The sequence below is a fragment of the Carassius auratus genome, chromosome 10 (genome assembly GCF_003368295.1).
Source record: "Carassius auratus strain Wakin chromosome 10, ASM336829v1, whole genome shotgun sequence".
Taxonomy (NCBI): domain Eukaryota; kingdom Metazoa; phylum Chordata; class Actinopteri; order Cypriniformes; family Cyprinidae; genus Carassius; species Carassius auratus.
Genome location: NC_039252.1, coordinates 17,754,936 through 17,779,822, shown reverse-complemented (window position 1 = coordinate 17,779,822; position 24,887 = coordinate 17,754,936). Strand labels below are relative to the sequence as shown.

At 38.1% G+C, this 24,887-nt stretch overlaps 2 protein-coding genes across 5 annotated transcripts; both read right to left on the bottom strand.

Moving 5' to 3' along the window:
• Positions 1 to 4,058: 4,058 nt before the first annotated feature.
• On the bottom strand, positions 4,059 to 11,797 carry LOC113110125 (RAC-beta serine/threonine-protein kinase). Of its 3 annotated transcripts, none has more exons than XM_026274139.1 (14): positions 11,571 to 11,797; positions 9,854 to 9,957; positions 9,642 to 9,770; positions 9,463 to 9,574; positions 9,169 to 9,319; positions 8,960 to 9,091; positions 8,170 to 8,235; positions 7,372 to 7,440; positions 7,176 to 7,298; positions 6,515 to 6,643; positions 6,181 to 6,395; positions 5,770 to 5,857; positions 5,593 to 5,695; positions 4,059 to 4,585 (listed from the first exon to the last, which is right to left on the bottom strand). In XM_026274139.1, exons 2-14 carry the CDS (start codon positions 9,897 to 9,899, stop codon positions 4,506 to 4,508), a joined length of 1,443 nt encoding a protein of 480 aa, XP_026129924.1. In that variant the 5' UTR covers positions 9,900 to 9,957; positions 11,571 to 11,797; the 3' UTR covers positions 4,059 to 4,505. The 3 variants fall into 3 exon arrangements, with proteins under 3 accessions (XP_026129924.1, XP_026129925.1, XP_026129926.1); XM_026274140.1 differs by having other exon boundaries at positions 11,407 to 11,577; XM_026274141.1 differs by lacking the exon at positions 8,170 to 8,235.
• A 980-nt stretch (positions 11,798 to 12,777) lies between these two features.
• Positions 12,778 to 24,671, bottom strand: LOC113110126 (vasodilator-stimulated phosphoprotein-like). Of its 2 annotated transcripts, none has more exons than XM_026274142.1 (13): positions 24,487 to 24,671; positions 18,991 to 19,162; positions 18,131 to 18,305; positions 17,730 to 17,796; positions 17,180 to 17,498; positions 15,887 to 16,002; positions 15,537 to 15,594; positions 15,311 to 15,344; positions 15,171 to 15,222; positions 14,365 to 14,433; positions 14,224 to 14,278; positions 13,310 to 13,367; positions 12,778 to 13,221 (listed from the first exon to the last, which is right to left on the bottom strand). In XM_026274142.1, exons 1-13 carry the CDS (start codon positions 24,489 to 24,491, stop codon positions 13,187 to 13,189), a joined length of 1,215 nt encoding a protein of 404 aa, XP_026129927.1. In that variant the 5' UTR covers positions 24,492 to 24,671; the 3' UTR covers positions 12,778 to 13,186. The 2 variants fall into 2 exon arrangements, with proteins under 2 accessions (XP_026129927.1, XP_026129928.1); XM_026274143.1 differs by having other exon boundaries at positions 15,546 to 15,594; positions 24,487 to 24,670.
• Positions 24,672 to 24,887: the final 216 nt, after the last annotated feature.

Here is a 24,887-nt window from a genome sequence, read left to right as displayed (position 1 = left end):
ACGCGCCTCCGCGTGCCGTCTTTTACTGTCTATGGTTATTCTACCGTGTTTATTGTGCAATTCATCACGTTTACGTCTAATATAGTTTTTACCTTTAGTTTTTGTTTGGTATTTCACTTATTGTATATGGAAGCCTTTGACAATATGAATGCAATTTCCAGTAATTTGTGCCTGCATTAATCCCAGACAGCAACATAAGGCACGCGACCACAAAACAAATGTCTTTATGTACATTAGATTAAAATGAGCATAAAATCATGGCATACTGCAGGATATCAACATACATCACCTTTTAAAGTCAAAAACTGTCAAATGTGACATTCAGTTCATATGTTTATAAGTCAAGATGACAAAAACAGGAATAATGCATTAATAATGTTCATGTGAATTAATTTAATATACAAAACTCAACTTGCATGAATTTACATGAACATGAATTTACAAAATAAAAAAAACAAGATTAAACATATGTACCATATCCACAATAACAAACAGCAGTGAATTTAGAACACACCAATCTCTAACCCCCCTTTATTCCTCTATATGATAATCATATGAAATCAACATTATATTTCTGTTATCAGGTATATTTGTAACAATCGACGACAACAATACATTATATTAGAGTCAAAATTATAGATTTTTCTTTTATACCAAAAATCATGAGGATATTAAGTAAAGATAATGTTCCATGAAGATATTTAGTAAATCTCCTACCGTAAATGTATCAGAACTTAATTTTTGAATAGTAATATGCATCGCTAAGAACTTCATCTGAACAACTTTAAAGATGATTTTCGCAATATTTAGATTTTTTTGCTCCCTCAGATTCCAGATTTTCAAATAGTTGTATCTCAGACAAATATTGTCCTCCGAACAAACCACACATCACTGGAGAGATGAGTGAACAGTGAGTGAAAAGCTCAGATTTCAGCCACATACAGCACCACGCTCTTCAGATCCACATCCAGCAGGTGCGGGTTGACGTCTTCTACACCATCTACGTACAGCTCAGATTTCCCCAAATGGTGCTACACTGATTTGAAGAGACACATAAGACAGGAACTGTTGAATAGTCATTATTATTGTTTTCTCCATGTACAAAAAATATTGTCATCACTTCATAAAGTTACGGTTGAATCACTGATGGCAGAGGAAGTATTCTGACGATGACTTTTCATACCTGTCCTGGACATAATAATAATAATAATAATTCTTTACATTTATATAGCGCTTTTCTAGACACTCAAAGCGCTTACATAGTCAAGGGGTATCTCCTCATCCACCACCAGTGTGCAGCATCCACCTGGATGATGCGACGGCAGCCATAGTGCGCCAGAACGCCCACCACACACCAGCTTACTGGTGGAGAGGAGACAGAGTGATGAAGCCAATCAGTAGATATGGGGATTGTTAGGAGGCCATGATGGTCAGAGGCCAATGGGCGAATTGGGCCAGGATGCCGAGGTCACACCTCTACTCTTTTCGAAAGACATCCTGGGATTTTTAATGACCACAGAGAGTCAGGACTCGGTTTAACGTCTCATCCGAAGGACGGTGCTTGTTGACAGTATAGTGTCCCCATCACTACACTGGGGCGCTAGGACCCACACAGACCACAGGGTGAGCACCCCCTGCTGGCCTCACTAGCACCTCTTCCAGCAGCAACCTAGTTTTCTCAGGAGGTCTCCCATCCAGGTACTGACCAGGCTCAGCCCTGCTTAGCTTCAGTGGGAAACCGGTCTTGAGCTCTAGGGTGATATGGCTGCCGGCTTGACACTGTTATTTACTGACAGTCTATGGGACAGTCTCAAGCAGGGGTGGTTCTAGGAGTAGAGATCCGGGGCTTAGCCTAGAAAAATCCATGTATGTGACTTTTTTATTTTAATAAATCAGAAAGATTTACCTTGTTTAAAATATACAAAAACAATAAAAACAAAAACAAATTTAAAACATTTTATTTAAAGTATTGAGGAAAATACATTTGCTTTATGCAAACAAAAATTAAGAATTGCAAAACAAACGAAACAGCGCGAAAGCAATGATTTTGCAATACACATTTGAGTCAATTTGGGGATCGCGAATCATTTGAGTCAATTTGGGGATCGCGAGTCATTTGAGTCAGTTCGGGAGTTCATAGCGGGATCGCGAATCATTTGAGTCAGTTCGGGAGTTCATAGCGGGATCGCGAATCATTTGAGTCAGTTCGGGAGTTCGTAGCGGGATCGCGAATCATTTGAGTCAATTTGGGGATCGCGAGTCATTTGAGTCAGTTCGGGAGTTCATAGCGGGATCGCGAATCATTTGAGTCATCTGACTCCGTTTGGGAGTTGGAGCGGGATCGCCAATCATTTGAGTCAGTTCGGGAGTTCGTAGCGGGATCGCCAATCATTTGAGTCAGTTCGGGAGTTCGTAGCGGGATCGCGAATCTTTTGAGTCAATTTGGGGATCGCGAATCATTTGAATCAGTTCGGGAGTTCGTAGCGGGATCGCGAATCTTTTGAGTCATCTGACTCCGTTTGGGAGTTCGTAGCGGGATCGCCAATCATTTGAGTCAATTTGGGGATCGCGAATCATTTGAATCAGTTCGGGAGTTCGTAGCGGGATCGCGAATCTTTTGAGTCATCTGACTCCGTTTGAGAGTTGGAGCGGGATAGCCAATCATTTGAGTCAATTTGGGGATTGCGAATCACTTGAGTCAGTTTGGGGATCGCAAATCATTTGAATCAGTTCGGAGCGATGTGTGTGCGTGTGTCCTAAAGACTGTGCTGCGCAACCGTTAACTTAGATGTTCGAAATGAAACTTTAAATCAGACACAATTTAAAACCGAAAAAGAAATATAATACTAAAATTAAAAGTTACAGATACCTGAAGCTGTTGTATCTTGGCGTTTAAGTGTTTTGGCTGGGGGGGGGGGGGGGGGGGAAGAAGATGAATTTTGCAATATCCATTTTAATTTTCAAATAAATTGATCTAGTAAAATACTACACGCCAACAAACCGCCTGCCTCCAAAAGATCTCATTTCATTGGCTGATCGTACAGACGCTCATCGATGGTTGGTCAGTTTACATGTCAGTCATAAGCACTAGAATCAGTGGGCGGTTTTCGTGGGGTGTGAATGACAATGCGTAACTTACTTGGGTAAATTTACAGACACTGTGGACGTGAGAGTCGAGAGATATTTATTTATTTATTTAAATTCTAATATAAATTACTTTATTGGGCACGAAAACTCATTGATGGCATGGTGGTAATAAAAACATTCGGGGCTCCAGCCCCCTTAGCCCACCCCTAACGCCTCCCCTGGTCTCAAGCCTCTAGCTTTTCATCCAAAATATATTTAAAATTGTGTTCCGAAGACAAACAAAGCTTTTACGGATTTAGAACGACATAGGTGTAAGTGATTAATGAAAAAAAAAAATCATATTAGGATGGAGTTTCCCTTTAATTTGTTATTTTGTCGCAATTCCGCATTTTTCGTCTCAAATTGTTATTGTCGCAATTCCGCCTTTTTTTTCCAAGTTATTATTTTGTCGCAATTCTGCTTTTTAAAGTTATTTTTTCGCAATTCCTCCTTTCTTCTCAAATTGTTATTTTGTCGCAGTTCTGCACTTTTCTCATTTTGTCTCGCCATTTTGATTTCCCCCTCCACAATAAAAAATGACCCTTTTCTTGGAGTTGTGAGTTTACAGTATCTTTCGTGATTGTTAGTGAACATCTCTCAGATCTTGGTCAGGAGATGTCCAGCTTATACAGCGCTCTGAGACCTTGACCCCACACTCACCTGAGGACACGGTATTTAAACACAGTCCGCGATGATTTCTGAAGATGAACACACACATCATATGTTTACAGTTTAAATACCGAACGCTTATCAATCAATCTCCATCTCGATCGATCAGAGTCACGTGAGAGCTGATGGAGCCGCAGATGAAGATGATGAAGAAGAGCACCGCCATAGATATAGTAATATAAATTATATTAACAAATATTTTCTAAGTATATACTGCATGTGTGTCTCTATATATACACAAAAAAGTACGCAGTACACAACCATCATGTAAAGGAAAACTTTTATTCTGGATGTGATTAATAGTTTGACAGCACTGTGATGTAGTGTATGATGCTGAATGTGTGCAGATCTGATGATTCTTCTTCATGTGTTTTGTATGTTAGCAGGGTTTATGAGGAAGCAGATCAGGAGGAAAGGAAACACTGGTGATCACTGGTCAGTCTAAAGGACAGGATGAAAGTCTTTAATGTTTGTGATTCTAATCATGACACTAGTGTTTCTCTGTGAAACACACGCTGTTCAACATCCAGACGCATGAGTATGAGATCGTAATGACAGCAGTGTGTTTGGCTTTACATTCTGAGCACCGCTAATTAATACATTCATCGAGTGAGAGAGAGAGATCCATCTGTACACTGAGACACACCACATGAGCGGCTCAGAGTCCATCATGATGCATTATGGGACGGCCGTCAGCAGGGACGAGGCGGTCACTCTCGTATGCTGGCGGAGTAAGAGAACTGAGGGAAGTGAGCGACCGGCCCAGCGTCCTCCACATCCTGACGACTCACTGGAACACAAGCACAGCATTAATCACACTCACAGCAGAAACAGTTCTGTTCATAACATATTAACTCTTTCTCTAACAAACACAGAAGTGTCCGTGTTCTCACTGTTATACACTGGGGGGCGCTGTTACACATCTCCTGAATGAGTCACTGATCAAAAACACAGACCAGGAAGACGCAGAAACGAGCAACTGCCTTAAATAAAGGCATACAAGAAGATATTTACAAGCAGAATTACGGAGTGCCTAAGGAGACAATTACATGGGGGAAAAATTACATTTAGATGATTTCGCGGTTAATCACAAAACTGTTGCGTTCCACCGAGAAATTTGCATTTGATCGTAAAAAAAATTTGTGCTTCCCAGTGAATCTGTTCTGTCTTTATGAAACATTTGCGTGTTTCTAACTTATTTTGCATCTGTTCACAAAAAAATTACATCCGTCAGTAAATCATATTTGTTCCTTCATAAAACAATTGCGTTTGTTTGAAAAACATTTGAGTTTGCAAAACGTGCGTTTGTTCATAAAATGTTTGTTCCTTTGTAAAACATTAACATTTGTTTGTAAAACATTTGGGTTTGTCCTAAAAAAAAATAGCTTGTCTGTAAATCATACGTGTTCGTTTGTAAAATCTCGTTTGTTTGCAAAACATTTATTTTTCGTAAAAAAAAAAAATAAGCGTTAGTTTGCGAAACATTTAAGTTGCATTTGTTCGTAAAATTTTTGTTCCTTTGTAAAACATTTGCATTCATTCAGAAAATATATGCATTCGTTCGTAATCATTTTTGTTCATAAAAACATTTGCGTTCCGAAACATTTATAAAATATTTACATTTCTCTGCAAAACTATTCCACTGCCTTAAACTTTGTGGTATTTATTATTTCTTTATGAAATTTTAAGACGTTTGTTAGACCATTTAAGAGTTTTGATTACTTTAAATTTCATAAAAACTGAGGGATATATTTTTTTTTTCTTCCACACGGGCCAGGATGTAGACTTCAGACTCACGCTTGTTTGGCGGCGTAACAGTGATGCTCTGCGCGGTGAACTCATCGTCGAAGTAGCGTGTGTCCGTCTCTGACGTCACCTGCGGTTTAAACGGTGGCACCAGCTGCAGAAGAAACACAAACCAGACGTCATGACCTGCATCCGAAGCCTTCAACACAAACCCACGCTCAGAAGCACCTTCTTCTGCAGCACGTCCTCCCAGTGAACACCGGAGAAGAACTTGTGCCCCATCACTTCTCTGGCGTCATCAGGTCCGCCTCCGAGCCTGCAGCCAATCAGAAGCATGCACAACGTCACCTGATCACATCACGATGAGCACCAGTCATATACAGCGGAGGCCAAAATCATTAAAACACTAGTATTTCTTTTTACAAGACGCTTCAAGAAACCTTCCTGCAAAGCTACAGTGCTGTTAAAAGTTTGAGGCACTTGGGTATAAATGCTGTAAAATGAGGATGCTTTAATAAATAGATTTTCTTTATCAATTAATAATGAAATCAACATTTGGTGTAAGCATCTCTGTGAAAACTCTTTCTAGCTGCTGAGAACATAGTGTTCTGATCATAAATGATGATCTCCGAGTCTGACCTCTGTTTGGGGTCTTTCCTCAGCAGGCCGGTCAGCAGCGCTTTGGCTTCAGGCGAGAGGTTCTTGGGGAAACGGATCTCCTCCATCACGATGAGCTCGAAGAGCCGCTCGTGGTCCTGATTGTAGAAGGGCAGGCGTCCACACATCATCTCGTACATCACCACCCCCAGACCCCACCAGTCCACAGCGCGGCCGTAATCATTGTCCTCCAGCACCTCAAACACACACCACACACACTCGTGTCACAGCGCTCAAGATCACATACATGATGAGTGTGAGTAAACCATGACAGGATGTAAATGTTTGGGTGGACGGTGATGGTGTTGTTATTTACCTCCGGCGCAAGGTATTCTGGGGTTCCACAGAAGGTTCTCATGGTGGCCTCGTCAGTGATTCCCTCCTTACAGAGACCAAAGTCTGTGATCTTCATATGACCGTCTTTATCCAGCATGAGGTTCTCCAGCTGAGGGAACACAGAACCACACTATGGTCTTCTGTAGTACGAGGAGTCAAAAGTGAATACAACAGCCCAAAAAACAAGAAACTAATATCGACATTGACAATATTGTCTGTTTTGATCAATTTCACAAATTAAATTAGCTCTGATTAACACACAGCAGACGTTTTTGAACAAACAGAGTGAATCAATGATTCAGTGACTCGTTCATAAAAACAACAACCAATTGCTTCATTTCTTAATGACTCAGTTGAACAAATGATTCAGTGATTCACTCATTAAGACAGTGACTCATTGCACCTACTGTTGCTTTCAGTTTCATAATTAGAGATTCATTTCATTTGAACAAATATATCATAATATTCAACTCTCTCTCTCAAAAAAAAAAAAAAAAGCAATACAGATTAAGTTTTATTTCTTCTAAAGCTACTTCTTATTAACGTCTACTTAATGCTTTTCTCATTTAACACGCTAACGAATAAATGATCTTTTGGGGAGTATTTTTTAAATAAAATCAAGCAGGTGTTGTGCGGCTGACCTTCAGGTCCCGGTAGACCACGTTCTGTGAGTGCAGATAGTCCAGAGCCGACACGATCTCAGCGCCGTAGAAGCGTGCTCTGTCCTCAGAGAAGACACGCTCACGAGACAGATGGAAGAACAGCTGCGGACGAGAGACACGTCAGAACCACAGCAGAGAGAAAACAGCAGCGTCCGACTGAAGCACACGCTCATACCTCTCCACCGTTAGCATACTCCATCACGAAACACAGCCGGTCAGGCGTCTGGAAGGCGTATTTAAGAGTCTGAAACACAGCAGAGAGCAGTCAGCCATGCAGAGACATTCATACACTTACACACACACACACTCTCGCAGACACTCTCACACACACACTCTCGCCCGCACACACTCTAACATACGCACTCACACACACACTCTCTTGCACACACACACACACGCACTCTCTCGCCCGCACACTCTCGCAGACACTCTCACACACACACTCTCGCCCGCACACACTCTCACATACGCACTCACACACACACTCTCTTGCACACACACACACACGCACTCTCTCGCCCGCACACTCTCGCAGACACTCTCACACACACACTCTCGCCCGCACACTCTCACATACGCACTCACACACACACTCTCTTGCACACACACACACACGCACTCTCTCGCCCGCACACTCTCGCAGACACTCTCACACACACACTCTCGCCCGCACACTCTCACATACGCACTCACACACACACTCTCTTGCACACACACACACACACACTCTCTTGCACACACACACACACGCACTCTCTCGCCCGCACACTCTCGCAGACACTCTCACACACACACTCTCGCCCGCACACTCTCACATACGCACTCACACACACACTCTCTTGCACACACACACACACGCACTCTCTCGCAGACACTCTCACACACACACTCTCGCCCGCACACACTCTCACATACGCACTCACACACACACTCTCTCACACACACACACACACACACACACACACACACTAACCGTCAGGAAGGGGTGTCTGGTGTTCTGCAGCACTCGACTCTCTGTGACCGTATGTGCCACTTCATCCTAAACACACACAGACACGTTCAAAACAGATCAAGCCAGCTCTGGAGCTCGTTCTCGGTGTGTGGCTAACTCTGCTAGCTGGATTTGATTGTTGAGGATTTGGATTGACCTTCGAAGCTCTTCTCTGAGTTGCTTTCGAAGCAACAGCTCCCTAAACGTAACCCTGCTCTGGAGCAGCTTATTTCATGTAAACAGTATTAGATTGCATCTTTTTAAGCAGAATTAAAATCTGCCCTAGCCAGCAGTACTTTATATATATAGAATATGGTCTTGCAGAATACGTGCTTTATAAGCACTAATAAACAGTCAGTGTGTTATTAATATGCATCCTAATAAGCAACTAGTCAACAGTGAGACTTGTTCACTGTACTAAAGTGTTACCAAACATTTAATAATCAAGATACACACAGAGAATGTAGTGAAGAGTGATGGCACCAATTAACTGAACTAAAAAAAAATATTGTATAATATAAAAAAAAAAAAAAGCACATAAGAAAATGAACAAATATTAAACTTAAATGAACATGGAAATTGAAAAAAAAACTCTTCCATGAACCTTCCCTGGCACTACAGATGGAAATGACTACATCTGGCACATCTTACACTGACTTACACTGTGGATCTGTATTTATACATGAATGAACATAAAGCACAAAACCAGCTTCGAAGCTTATTTCAGTAATCGTCTGTGTGTATATTCTGTCTCTAGTCATGAGTCTGTCACCTTCGCGATGATGACTTCCTTCCTCAGGATCTTCATGGCGTAGTACACCCCCGAGGCTTTCTCTCGCACCAGAATCACCTTCCCAAACGTGCCTTTACCCAGCAGCTTCAGGTAATCAAAGTCATTCATGGTCTGCGAGCACAAACCATCATCATCATCATCATCATCAGTGACTCTACACTAGTGCAGTGACCGGCAGAGAGACGCACCACTCTGGAGCTGGATTTGGACAGAGACACCTCCATGTCCTCCAGACCGCACACGTCTCCAGGAGCGCTGTTCTTGATGTCCATTGGTTCGTCTGCTTCTCGCGCCTGCAGCCCATTGGCCACGGCCTGGATCGCACACATCCACTCGTCCCTTGAGTTACCGTAATTTACCAGGATGAAGAACACAACGGCAGAGGAAACCGCTCATATTAGAAGTAGAAAACCAATTTGTAATAATAACCTGTAAAGTGTGTGTGACTATGTGATGCAGACGTGTGTGTGTGTGTGTGTCACCTCTCCTCGCTGCTCTCCACGTGGAAGGTTCTCTCGATGACGCTCGTCCACTGCAGGCAGCGGATCATGAAGGTGTTGGGCCGCGGACGCTCGGTCTTCATCAGCTGACACTCTGGAAACACACGAGTCGTTCACACACACACACACACACACACTGCAGCGTCCCCAGCAGAGCTCACCTTCCACAGAGAAGTGATTGAGCGGAGCCGAGCTCTGATCCGTCAGCTCCGGCTTCTCCTTGTAGCCCATGAAGGATCCGTCACTCTTCAGGATGAAGTAGCGCGGCCTCCAGGTCTTGATGTACTCACCTGTGTCACACACACACACACACACACACACATCAGAACGTGACGTCTCATGCCGCAGCAGACGGCGCAGGAATCTGCCGTACCTCGTTTATAGAGCCAGCCTTCCTTGACCACGCTGACCTCCGTCATGATGGGCGGCGCTTGAGAGTGATTGACACACGGCGCACTTCAACTCCGTAACGTGTGGCTGGATTTTTATAAAATTTAAAACAAAATATTATAGTTCAATAACATAGTTGAAAATATTGTTTTAAAATCTAAAAACATTTTTTCTTTATTTAAATAAATCATATTACATTTCTTTTAAAAAGTTAAACTTAGAAAATATTATTCAAAAACTTGTTTCATCTCAGTTTCAGAATACTTGACCTTTCTTAAACATCTTTGCTTTTGTTTAACCAGAATTATTTAGTACAAATAAACATTTTAACAATTAGAAAATACTCCTTAATTTATATTAGCGTAGGGATATTTAATCTCTTTAATATCTTTAATCAGGACTGATCAGATTTATTTTCAATAAAACGTGTAAATTACAAAAAAAAAATGTGAAAGTGGTAAAACGTACAAAATAAATATATTATTATGAGTGTCAACATTTTGCTTTGGTTAGAAAATAAATTTAAATAAAAATCTGTATTTAAAAACTTTTAAAATGTAATTTTTTAGTGCATTCAAATGATCACATCCAAAATAAAAGTTTTTGTTTACATATTATATGTGTACTGTTTATTTACCATGTATATTTATATATATATAAATACAAACAAATGCATGTATATATTTATGAAATATGTTGTTTATGTATTAAATATATTTGTATATAAAATATATATATAAATATTACAAAAATATAAACTGTATACGTGTATTTAGTTATACATAACAGTACACATACATATATTATGTAAACAAAAACTTATAAACGTATTTTAGATTTGACAGCACTAACGTTAATTATTTTTTAAAATGTAGTTTAAATCACTGTCAGAATATTTAATTTATCTTTAACGTTTTGCTTTTGATTAATCAGTCTTAAATTAACTTTTTAAATAACTGAACAAACTTCTTAAAAGTCATACCTAACAAAATAGAATTTAATCAAAATATAATTATTATTATTAATAAAAACAACTGTTTTTATTTCAAAACAAAAAGCTTGCTTTAGTGTTTCTACGCTTTGTACTAATCATAAAACATAAATAAGACATTTAGTTAAATTTGATTAAATATTACAAACAAACTTGGTTTATATTACTGTCAGAATATGGAATCTCTGTTAACATAATTTTTGGCTTGATAAAAAAAAAAAGAACTTACAAATCGATTAAAAAAAGGGAGTAAAATTCAATAAAATTCTTAAAATGTACAGTGTTGGTGTCCTATAATGGTAATATCATTTATTGATTAGTATATTGTCATACTCTGATATTGACAGAAGATCACGATAAATGTCCAAACACTGTCATATTACATTAGTATCGTTACTGTTTAAAACACGGTATTCCCGCCCGGTTACTGTAAACTGAGCAACTGACACCACATTATGAGTAAAAACAGTCCTGAAGTGTTTGTGATGAAGAAGGGTTAGTTAGTTAGTCGTGTGAAGCTGCTAGTTGAAGCTAAGCTAACTTACCTTCACAAACTAACACAACATGAACTTTGAGCTTCAGCGAGCAAACCGACTTTAACCGTCATTTACAGAACACTCACACTAACTCGGATATTATTCAGATATTACCTCAGATATTACAGTGAAACACTGGTTAAACACTTAATTTAGTGATTTATCCAAACTACCTGTTTACTGTCAGTGCTGAGCAGAAGTTTACCACACAAACTCTCGGTTAACCATCGCTTTGCTCGTATTGTGGTCAAACACGAGCACATCGACGGCTGTCGCGATTCATTTATCGCGTTTTGATCCGGATCGAGTGCAAACTCAACGCGTTTTTTACACGACTGTGTCTCGCGTCCAGAGTTCACCAGCAGCAGGAGCACGCTTCGCTTCAAGCCGCGTGACGTCACCGCGCAGCGCCCCGCCCCCCGCTGATCTGGGGTCAGTTTGGCGCGCTGCGGCGGGAATCAGAGTGACGCGGAGACACTGATCCGGGATCAGCCTGATCTTCAAACGGCTTTATTTGCACTTCGAAGCGCTGCATAGCGGATCTCTTACAGTAAAACAAGAAGTTACCCAGAACTACTTTATAATAACACACACACACACACTCAACTCATTAAAAGTACTTTCACGGTATCATGGTAATACTACAGTACTTTGGTGTTAATGACATACAGATAACACATTTTAATACATAGTTTGAAACAGTTGTTCCTCATATACATTCAGAGCTTTAGAACATCTGTGCATCCCTGAGACTCACATCTGGATCTTCTTCAATCTTATTATCTCACATGATTCAACATGATTCCAAAAATATGATCATCCTGCTGCAAGGGGCCATGATTTAACATTTAAAAGGCAGCTATAAAAATAAATTAATATATTGCGAAAAACTATTGTAAAAAAATGCTAATTCACATTTCAGATGATTGTCATTTAAACTTAAATTCTTAAAAAAAAATATTTTAGTCCTTAATACCTATTTATTTTTAAAACGATTTTTAAGTTGTTTTTTAAATAATACATTATTCTTTGCTTACTAGAAACCTACACCATTACATTTGTTTAAATCACACTTTTAAATTCAGTTTATTTCACTTTTTATTATTTTAAAATCAATTTATTGTAATCAACTTTTTTTAATTCAGATGTTAACCAGTAAATTGTTATTAATGTTTAAAATTATATTCAAATTGTAATGTAATGTAAATTATTTATTTTTGTATTAATTTAGTTTAATTTTTATTTTATTTATTTTTAATCAAATTGTTTTTGTTATATACAAATGTTTTTTAAAGAAATAAAAAAAATATATATTCTTACCTTAATCAAATTATTTATTTTTAAATAATTTTATTTCAATCATATTTCAGATTCATTCAGATTATTTATGCTTATTTAATTGAACCTATTTTTTTCATATTTTCAAGGCCTGGTTTGAAAACCCCTGCCGGTCAAACACGGTTTACATAACAGTGCATGATAAATAACCTGCAATTACACAGAATCCCTCGCATTCTGATCATTACAGACGTAAACAACTAGTCACACGTCTCTAGATACATGTAAACAGATGAGATTAAAACACAAATGCAAGAGACAGCAGGGGATCAGAAACACATTAAAAGACATCATTAATATTCACAAAAAAAGAGAAGTGAAAGGCAGCGGGTGTAAAACGACAAAGGTGTCGGGTGCAGGAGTGAGTTTCTTGCATCTTGAAGCGTGAGAAGGAAGCGTCTTGTGTTCGTGGTTCTGCGCAGAGGTTTGTGCAGATCTTCCTGATGCGCAGCTACACATTGATCTTCTGTATCTCTTCCAGCAGAGCTGTGGAGGAAACACAAGAATCGCAGCGTGTCAGAGCGGGATCACATCACTGTATTTCTGTGACGAGGAGCAGAGGAACCCGACTGACCGCTGATGATCTCGTCCTTCACCTTCTGCAGCTCCTTGCGCATCTCCTCCAGGATGTCCTGCGGTCAGAGAGGGTGTTTTCAGTGCTGGGGAAAGTTACTTTTAAGAGTAATGCATTACAATGTTGCATTACTCTCTAAATACAACTAACTAATTATGTTGTTTTGTAACTTTTGATGGTAAATAATTTGTTAGTTTACATTTGAGTTACTCTTTAAATCTGGACAGGGCTTACTTGTTTGTTTTTAATTTAAAGAGATCTTCTTTTAGAAATGTATAAGCCCGTTCACACTAAAAGTGAAGTGAATGCGGCTCAGGCTGAAGGAAATGTAAATTCAGGTCTGTACAGTAGAGGGCGCCGCTCAAACTAATCACATGAAGAATATAACGCAGGAGAAGAAAGATCAGCAATAACACATCAAACACCAATTTTGATTATTGGTATGATTGAACTGGATCATAGAAGGTTAATAAAATGTAATTAAATACATAAATGATATTTGTCTTATTTAACATATTTAATCATTGCAGGTTTGTATAATATTCTCAGTTTGTATTTCACAGTTTTTATTGATTTAGAGGAACACTGAATGTGTTTCTGAGTAAACAGATGTTCATATTGAGTCTAGATCTACAGTGAGATCATGTTCACACTCAACACTGAGCTGACTCCTGATCTCTGTCTCCATGGCAACACCAGAGCTGTCACTCAACACATGGACACAAAGTAACTGCTGTCACTGATCTGAAAAAGTAACTCTGATATTTCCTTCTGAATTAAAAAAGTAATGTGTTACTTTACTAGTTACTTTGAAAATTAATCGGAATACAAAACTTGTGTTTTTTGTAACGCATTACCCCCAACACTGAGTGTTTTAGAGGAAGTGTGTGTGTGTGTGTGTCGGTGTTGCTGACCTGTTTGAATTTCTCCATGTCTGTGGCGTCTCCTATGCTGCTGCCGGGTCTCGTCCTGCAGGAAGAAGCCAAACACACGGATCTTACGCTCGATCTTCAGACGCTCAACAGCAGAACTCAGTGAAGCGAAGCGAGACGTACCTGTTCAATGGAGCCGCAGTCGCGGGAGACACCGGGCTCTTGTCCTGACTCTTAGAAGCTGAATTCACCCTGTTCAAAACCAGCTATCGTTAACCAAAACTATAGAAATCATTTACCAGAACATGTTTGCGAACTGCTGAAATATTAAAAAAAAAATTAAAATATTGCCAACCTCCTGAAATAAGTTTATGTACTAAAATTGCAATAAAATTAAATAAAGCTAAAATTGAAATACAAATAAAATTAACTACAAGCTAAAATACAATATCACAAATACTGGATTAAAAAATAATAAACTAAAATATATATTTTAAAATCTTTGACTTGGAAACTAAATTAAATAAATGTAAATACTAAAATCACTAGATTAAATAAAATTAACATGTGAATTGCAATAAAATAAAAAATGTTAAAAATGTAAGTATTTTAACTGAAATAAGTTTACAAACTTAAAATAATAAATTGAATAAAACTAAAACTAAAACTAATTTCTCAACTGAAATGAGTTATTGTAAACTAAAACTATTAAAAATATTGTTAAATGAAAGAAAGCTGAAATAAAACAAATATTAGATTAATAATTAAATAAGTTTAAGTACTACAATTGATGGCTGAAATCAAATTAAAACTGAAAGAAAAAATAAAGTCAACCTATTTAAAATTTAGAAAAAATAAAACAAATGACAAAAGCACATAACCACATAACTAAAATGAAAATGAAAACTGAAAATATAAAGGTAACAGTCAAACACCCCCGTCTGAATCACACAGGAGGTTTATTGAAGCATCAGAGATCCTGTTTTTACCGTGACACAGACGACGGTTTCTCCCAGGGCTTCTTCACCACATCTGGTTTGTCTGAAAAGAGAAACATGAAGACTTTGAGGTCACAATCTTCACTGTAAACAGGAAGTGCAGTGAGATGATGAAGTGATTTGATTCTCACCTGCAGCTCTGGAGTCATTGTTCACAGAATCAGCCTGAGAACAGAGAGAGAGAGATCAGATGAACTATCACTCACACACACACAAACAAACACAACTCTCACACACACACACACACACACAAGTCTCTCTCTCTCTCTCACACACACACACACACAACTCTTTCTCACACACTCCGCAACTCTCTCTCTCTCTCTCTCTCTCTCTCTCTCTCTCTCACACACTCACACGACTCACGCTACTTGTTTCTTCCTTCTTGACCACTGGAGCGTCAGAAGCTTTTTTCCTGTAACACACAGAGATGAAGATGAAGAGCTGCTGTATTCACACACACACACACACACACACACACACACACACACACTGTAGCAATATATATTGTTGCTGAGGCAGCATCAGTTTCAGATTGACTCTAAACGGCACATGAGCAACTGGAGGAGATTTTTAGATGGCTACTTCCTGTCTAAGCGAATAGTTTCGGGCTAAATTTATTGATATGTGTATCTAAATGTGTGTATGTATGTATATATTTCTACTGCAGAGCAAACACCATATGATTGAAGTGGCTTTAAACTGACCGTCGAGCGAGAATTGCACTCATTTCTCCCATCAGTCCTCCACCTCCTCCTCCTCCTCCTCCTCCACCTCCTGAGCTGGCGCTCGCTGCAGGAGCTGCTGCTCCACTGTCAGTGTCCTGCACACACACACACACACACACACACACACACACACAGTCAGGGAAAGTCATACAAATTCATTGGTTAGAATAAATATTAGACACCATATTTTACACAAAATATTTTACTAAAATGTTATTAAAACATATATTAAATACATATATTAGAGATGCACCATTACTTCACTACATAATTTCTCATCCGATTATCCAAAATGATATCTGCTGATACAGACAGCAGAATTTTCAAAATAATATCTACCGATAACATTACCTATAGCCGATTATCAAGAATATATTCCAATACTGACAACTAAATATTCAAAATAATATCTACCGATAACGTTAACTATAGCTGCTTAACCAAAATGATATCTGCTGATAGAGACAGCAGAATTTTCTAAATAATATCTACCGATAACGTTACCGATAGCCGATTTTCAAGGATGATATTTGCCAAAACTGACAACTGAATATTTGAAATAATATCTACCGATACTGTAACCGATAGCCAATTATCCATGGCCGATTGTGGAAACAAATTGCTTTAATTTTTAAAATAATTTATAATTTATTTATTTTTGAATCAAAAATGTTGTTTTATTTCAGTTAACAATATTTTTTATAATGTTAGTTAATAATGACAATATTTTAGTTAGTTTTAATTAAAATAAATTATTTATTGATTTTAGTACTTAAACTTTTAGCTTATTTATTTATTTTATTTAATATTTGTTTTATTTTCTTACCATATTTGTGACCCTGGAGAACAAAAGTAGTCGCAAGTCACTGGGATATATATTTGATATATTTGATATTTATTTATTTTTTCAATATTTAGATTTTTTTTGCACCCTCAGATTCAGCTTTGATGGAATATAAATTATGATAAATAAATTTCAATTTCAAAAATATGTCTGGTTTTGTTGACCAGGGTCACATATATCCAGGTTTTCAAAGGCCGTATCAATCCTGCTTATCCAAAGACAAAAACAGCTGTTTAGATTTTCAGTTGTTTTAGCTTATTTTAATGTTTGTTTTGCCTCATTGAACAGCTTGAACAGCTAGCTGGTTCACTTGATCAGATCTGTAGCTGTGAGGGACCGCCTACTCACCTGTCAATCAAGCACTACAAACATAGGAAAGCTCAGACAGACATACATCTCATTAATCATCAGATGATCATGTGACTGACCCTGGCCACTTTGCGTAGTTTTGCTCCAGCGAGCGCCCCGGCCAGACCTCCATCACCTCCTCCTAACCCTCCTCCTCCTCCTCCTCCTCCTCCTCCTGAGGGTGGGGGTGGGGGGGCCGGCGGGCCTCCTCCTGAAGGAGGTGGTGGTGGTGGGGGAGGCGGGGGTCCTGGAGCGGGTGGAGGTCCAGGGGGAGGAGGAGGTGCAGAGGCGGGGCCAGGAGCGGGAGGAGGGCCAGGAGGCGGAGCCGGAGCAGCAGACGCCTGTCTCTCTCTCTCCTGTCTCTCTCTCTCCTGTCTCTCTCTCTCCTGCTGCTCCTGTCTGAGACACACATCCCACAGAGACACATTTCTGATTATTATCAATCTTGAACACAGTCGTGCTGCACAATATTTTTGTGGAAACTGTGATACATTTTATATTTCATGATTCACAGATGAACACAAAGTTGAAATGAAGGCAAACTGATTTGTGCAGAATGAATGAAGTAAATCAAGGCTGATTTTCATGTCATGATGAAGATAATGAAGATGATGAAGATGATGGTTGTACCTCCTCTTCTGCTCTATCTCCTCAGCGCTCGGGCCGTTCTGAGGCGGTCGAGGAGGAAGAGGTGCACCTGTGAACACAAGCCAAAACCTCTAAACATAAAGCAGTTTTTACATGTTTTACAGCGAGGCACTACAGACAAACCAGTGTGTTTTCATGCACTGGTCGCCTGCTTGCTTCCACTAGAGGAAAACAAACATTCTAATAAATACACATTTAATATTATATTTTACTGAATGTTGTCTATTTGCATATGTACATTTCCATTCTTTAAAGATTCTTTAGCTTCCATAGTTTTATTCCTCTCTGTATTCTGAAGGTTTGTTGATATGTCACTCACACTGAATTACTGTATAGCACATATTTCTCCTAAGAACACATTTTTCCCCCTAAAGGGCTCTCACCGGCGTCTCCGCTGAGCATGTCCAGAGCGTGCATCATGCCGCTGGCGAACTGAGCCGCGTCCTCTTTACTGCCGAAGTTCAGACCCCAGACCTGCCGTGCGTCCCGCCACTGGTGGAACGTGGGAGTGGCCTGGTTATACTTGATCCCTCGGATCAGAGGACAGTTAATGACCACCTGAGGAGACACACGGATGACAGACGGGATCAGATCTTCATCACACACACACACACACACACACACACACATACAGGAGCCGCTAGTTCCCGTATGTGTGTGTGTGTGTTCATTCATTTCTCGCTCTAATTATTGAATCTAATTAATTAATTAAAATCTTCAATAATTAGAGAGAGAAATGAATGAATGACTATGTAACTAACTAAATAAATAAACATTAGGACAAGTAAATAAAAAATACATATTGTTTCATGAAAAACATTTTTGTACATTTTAAAAATCTTTAAGATTTTTTTTTCACAGTTCTGGCACCATCGGCAGGGATGTAGACTCTCATAATTATGTTTTCCTCTCTGACACTGAGTCTGAATCTACTGATTGTCCTGTGTTTGTGGTGTTGTGCAGAAGACAGTGAAGCGCCACACTGACATGATTTACAGGAAACGAAAGACAATTCAAAAGCTGTGAGACTGAAACGTCTCTGAGATAAACCACCGAGATCTGTGGCTGCCGGGACGGCACATAACACGCCACTTTCCCATGATGCCCAGCACGTACATTAACAGCAGTGACAACACCCTTTACACACACACACACACACACACACACACACTAAACTTCTGATCATTATCTAATCTCGTCTCACACATTTAGCACAGGTTGTAATGGTATAAGTCAGAGTCACCTGCTGATCGGCCTGTTGTTTGCGTCCCACCACCCTGAAGCTGTTGTTACTGGGGTTCTGGAAGATGTGAACCCTGCTGATGGACTGAGCACCAGAACCGGCCGGTAACCAGCGCTTACTGCCGTCATCGTACAACATGACGGTGGCCCGCGCCTGACAGATGCTTTGTTCACTGCAAACACGACATGAAGATCAGACACTGAACAGAGACTTCACTCCGTACATTACAACACGACAGAATCAACCTGATCACATTAGTTACAGAGGGCACACAGTGATTCTCTTCCTCAGTATTTAAGAATATTTACGATTTCATTAATTAAGATGCATTTACTGGAGATACACAGTGGCTTAAAAGATCTGGAAGTCTTAGAAGTCTGGTTTTCTGAGAAACTGAATACAATTAAGTGAGTTTATGATTAAAACAAGAACAAATACGAGGGAACAAAAGCAAAGCAAGATAATACTTAAAAACACTTAACTTTTAAAAACCATCAGATAACTGATGTCTGATAACACTTAAAACACTTAAGAACGGTATGATAGAGCTTAAAACACTTTAAAACAGTCTTAAAATAATGCTTAAAAATAACAATCAAAACACGGTCTGATAACATTTTAAAAATATAAAAAAACTGACTGATAACGCTTAAAACATTTAGAACATAAAATGTCTGGTAGCACTTAAAAACACCTAAAAATACTTCTTAAAAACAGTAAACAACTCTCTGATAACACTTAAAAAACTGTCTGATAATGCTTAAAAACACCTAAAACTCTGAAAACACTTTTACAAACCACTTAAAATTACACTTAAAACTGTCTGATAACACTTATAAATGTCTGATAACACTTAAAATAACACTTAAAAACCGATTACACTTAAAAACATTTATAAATGGTCTGATACTACTTAAAACTCATAAAACACTTAAAAACCTAAATTGTCTGATAACACTTAAAACAGTCTGATAAGGCTAAAAACACTTAAAAACATTCAAAACTTTCTGATAAGCTTTAAAAAAAACACTTAAAATTGTATGATAATACTTAAATATACACTTGTAAAAAGCTATCTGATAACACTTATTAAAACACTCACAAACTGTCTGATAACATTTAAAACTTAAAATTGTCTGATAACAATTAAAAACACTTAAAACAATCTTATTATGCTTAAAAACAGACTTATAGCATTTAAAATTACTTTAAAATAACACTTAAAATTGGCTGATAACACTTGTGTAAAACTGTCTGATAATGTTAAAAAACACTTAAAACATGTAAAAACTATTGGATAACGCTGACTATAAACACTTCAAGCTGTCTGATAACATTTTAAACACTTAAAAATGGTCTTATAATAGCTAAAACACTTTAAAAAATATTTTACACAAAATTCTGCTGATCTGCAAGAAAGGCCTAATAATACCTAATTTGATGGAAGTTTGGAGTTTGGAAATAAGTAAGAAAAATGTAAAAATAAGAATGAAGATTTTTCATATACTCATCAAAATAACAAAATGAGTTAAATTCAAAAGTTTTTTAAAATGATAAAAAATAATTTATAGTATATTCAGAATATATCATTTAACTTTATAAAATATGCTTCTACAGAAAAGTACCCACAGATGTGGCTGAAATCAGCGGGTTCATATTTTGCACCAGCTGTAATTCTGACAATGACATCAGGATAAAGCATCAAATAATATCATACACGTGAAAATATGAGCAAATAGTTGTAATCTGGCTCAGATTCAGACAGGAATCATGCTGATTAAGGGGCTTCTTCACCACACAAATGAAATGTGTCATGTTTCGTAAAAAAAAAAAAAAAAAAAAAGAAAGAAAGAAAGAAAGTGTGACGTGACAGAGCAAAACAGCTGCTATTTTTGGAATCAGAAACAAGTGAAGTAAACACTACATAAAATTAGATGTAATTTCAACATTAAATAATTTAGTTCAGGCAAGAATTTAAAGAAATAAAGTAAATTAAAGTTTGTATCAAGTCATTGAAATTGTTATATTTGCAAGGATTGCAAACAAGAAAATATCTAAGTTATGATCCTGTTTTTCCCATCATGCACTGGGACATGAATCATTCAAAAGGTTAGATTTTTCACTGTTTGATGATTGCTTTTGTTGTTACTGTTTTCTTACATCTTTCTCCTCAAACACTCTCCACAGATTGCTCCGTCACTGCGGATGCTGTACCAAGCAGTGAGCGCTCTGTTCATTTGGGTTTTAATTATATTGAGAGGACATGTATGATCTTAAAAGGATAACAAGCTTTCTAACTGCTTGCTTACATGTTTGTAAGTGAACCACATGCCATAATAACATGTTTTGTTACAGAATCTTTTTAAATATACCATTTCCCTGTTAACTAAACAAATATAAATAAATAAAATAATGAATGAATGCAATGAAGAATGCTTTGGAAAATGACAAAAGTACTGATGAAAGGCACAAAAAATGTCATTTGACATGTCGAATGAGATTAAAAAAAAAACTTTTGCTTTTATGAGAACAACTGTACAGTTTAATCTTTCAGCATCTGAGGTGTGAAGCTGATTGTCATGAAATAGCAGCATGTTCACACATATAGAAACTGATCACACACGCTTTGAGCACACGCATGCGCTGCGACACACTGATATTGTGCAGAAGAGTGTGTGTGTGTGTGTGTGTGTGTGTGTGTGTGTGTGTGTGTGTGTGAGAGAGGATGTGGGAAACATTGTCTGTCCTCCTGTGCAACACTCTCAGTTAAACAACGTGACACAATACTTGACTTCCGCTCAAGTACAACAGCTTCATCTCCGATCATTACAAACAAATCAAACACCACAATCACTCCAGCATCTGACCCAGAGTCACCAAAGATTCACACACACCGAGACTCGTTTGTTGTTGGGGTCACTGTACATTATGAAGTTCTGAACGCAGGCTTTAAATGTGTTGAGAAGTGGAAGTGAGAGCAATAAGAGACAGCAAGAGGAAGCAGAAGAGCAGAAGTGCATCTGAATGGAGGACTGAGTCATGCTTTGACCTGATGCTCTGATCTGAGGTGAGAAGACAGAAAGACCATCAGACACTGAACCAGGAGCGTCACCATCACACATCCCTCACCAGATCACAGCCAGATCACAGGAAACGCTCTGACACGCTTCTCTCACAGTTACAATTATACATTTCTCTTTTATGCCAAAAATCATCAGGATATTAAGTAAAGATCATGTTCATGAAGATATTTAGTAAATCTCCTATTGTAAATATATCAAAACTTAATGTTTGATTAGTAATATGCATTGCTAAGAACTTCATCTGAACAACTTTAAAGATGATTTTCTCAATATTTCGTTGTTATTGCTCCCTCAGATTCCAGATTTTCAAATAGTTGTATCTCAGACAAATATGATGCATAAATCTCAAATTTAAGTGATTAGTTATAGTTGACCGTTCCCACAACTTGATCAAAGCGAATGTTTCCTCAACGTTTTAAAAGCATCCAGTCTTCTTGTCACGATGTTTTAAAAGGTTACAAAAAAAAAAAACATTCTCAAAACGTTCAAATAACATCAGAAGTGAGGATGCTGACCGCAGGAGGTTTTCTCTCAACACTGGAGTGAAAGTAATGAGCAGGTTCTCTTTTAGCTCCAGACTTTCTCTTGGATTCATGAATCCTAAACCCTGCCTCGGATTATTCATTAGAGTTTATGCAAACATATGAAGGAGATCAGAGATCAGCAGTGTATTTCTGTCTGAGATCGTGAAAAGGTGAAAGGGAAGCGTCTGATGACTGACTGTAAAACTGATGAACAAACCCTGACTGAACACATACACTCAAACACAGATGAGGATGTGCACTTCTATTCTTTTATATACAGTATATATATATAGCTAGTTATTAATACCTCTAACCCTAAAAGAAAACTTCCTGCATTTTTATTTGCATCTAACTCATCAACATCAACTCACTTCACATTTTCATCCTCAGAATATGTGTATGGTCCAGGTGTGTGTGATCAGATCAGATCAGATGGTAATATCAGGGCACTTTAACATCACCAGACTCAAGTAATCTAACACACTTCCTTCCTTTGGTGTTACCACGGTACAGTGACCAAAAAAACACGCTACAGACTTCTTCTTCTCTGACGCGATTGCCTTCGGCTTGCTTAGCTGGCTTTAAAAGACTTTTTATATTAATGTTCGGTATAATTACTGATTTGATGGCACTGAAACTATCAGATGAGAATAAAACATGAACTGAATTGACTTGAATGAAGACAGTAAAATGAAGGTTGTAAAACTAAACGTGTCTAGTTTTCTTGCACTGATTAGACATTCCTCACAACATGCATTATTTTCACCCCAAATTAGTGCTGGTCAACTGATTAATCACCATTAATAACATTATGTGTTATATAATATGTGTGTGCTGTTTATATTTATTATGCATGTATAATAACACACGTACAATATTTCAGATATATGTAATATACATTTTATGAATATAAATATATGCATGTAAATATTTTTTATGTGTGTGTATTTATATATTCACAGTACACACACATCTATTACGTAAACTAAAACTTTAATTTCGTATGATTAATCGTTTGACAGCACCTCCTAAAATTCTTCATATTATAAGAACAGTAAAATTGTCGTTATTTTTAGGTTACAAAAAAGCATTTCTTAGAATGTTCTTCAAGTGCAAATATCATAAGAACAAATATTAATAAGGGAAGACCGTTCCATAAACATTTTGTCTGAACATTTATATATAACAGTTAAAAGTTGAATGTTTCATAATTGATGAATTTGGCAACACTGACTGTTGTTTTCCTGTTTATCACCGTGAAGCTGCTTTGACACAAACTGTACTGTATAGAGCATTATAGAAATAAAAGAGACTTAAAATAGAGATTATAATTATGTGTGTGTGTGTGTGTGTGTGTTCAGAGTCATCTTTCACACAATCAGATGGTAAACTAGCAGGAAGAACAGAGCTAACTAGTTCAGTCGAGTGTGAGTTTGCTGCTTCACTTCCTCAATGATGGAGAATGAAGCAGGAAGCAGATGAAAGCCAAACTGAGTCAGAAATAATGTTTCATTATCATTAAGAGGAACTCTCTCACAGTTTGGTGAATTCTAGAGAGAATCCGCATGAGATCATCACTTAAATACATCTCTATGCCTGTTCCATCAGTTTTCTAAGTCAGATTCTCGTCCCTGAACTGCTCTGTACTGTGATGATGAAGAACTGAAGGATCTTCTGATCTGAGCTCAAACTAAAGATCCTCAGTCTCTTGAGTTACAGTGAAACATCTGCGAGGAAGATCTGACAGCGATCGCTGATGTGAGCTCCAAACTGCTACAAATGAGCTGAAGTTTCTTCTGTTCAGAAACACTACATCGACAGCTGATCTTTCAGTCATCAGGTGTAAGAGTCTGGAGATTAAAGTGTATGAGACGGAGTTTTGGACTCACCCCATTACTGATGGAGCTCGATCTCACCCGTGCTGCTGATGAAGACACAGACTGAGACACTCAACATCCGCTCGACATCAAACATTTCCTGGTTTAGAAGAGAAGAGGGAAACTCGATCAAACACACACTGCGTGAACAAGAACGAATCATCTGAGAGGAGAACCCACGAATGACACGAGAGAGATCAGCCCTGCTCTCGACACACACACACACACACACACACACACACTTATTTCTGCTAACATATGTGAACGTGACGGAGCGTCAAACTAAATATTTCAGAAACGTTCCATGAACGACGTATAATTAAAGTTCATATGCTAACGTTTCGGGAACATCATTACAAGTCTGATCTCTGAAAGCAGGTTTTATTAGCTGCTGTTACTGAGAGAACTGTTGT

What these genes read in the sequence shown, in the direction of transcription:
- LOC113110126 (XM_026274142.1), bottom strand. An exon ending in AAACAAGTAGCGTGAGTCGT is followed by an intron (nt 15,345 to 15,536) that starts GTGAGTGTGTGA and finishes CTCTGTTCTCAG; the next exon opens with GCTGATTCTGTGAACAATGA. An exon ending in CAATGACTCCAGAGCTGCAG is followed by an intron (nt 15,223 to 15,310) that starts GTGAGAATCAAA and finishes TTCTCTTTTCAG; the next exon opens with ACAAACCAGATGTGGTGAAG.
- LOC113110125 (XM_026274139.1), bottom strand. Translation starts at nt 9,899, where the DNA reads ATGACGGAGGTCAGCGTGGTCAAGGAAGGCTGGCTCTATAAACGAG. An exon ending in CCAAATCCAGCTCCAGAGTG is followed by an intron (nt 9,092 to 9,168) that starts GTGCGTCTCTCT and finishes TTGTGCTCGCAG; the next exon opens with ACCATGAATGACTTTGATTA. An exon ending in TGGTCTACCGGGACCTGAAG is followed by an intron (nt 6,644 to 7,175) that starts GTCAGCCGCACA and finishes GTGTTCCCTCAG; the next exon opens with CTGGAGAACCTCATGCTGGA.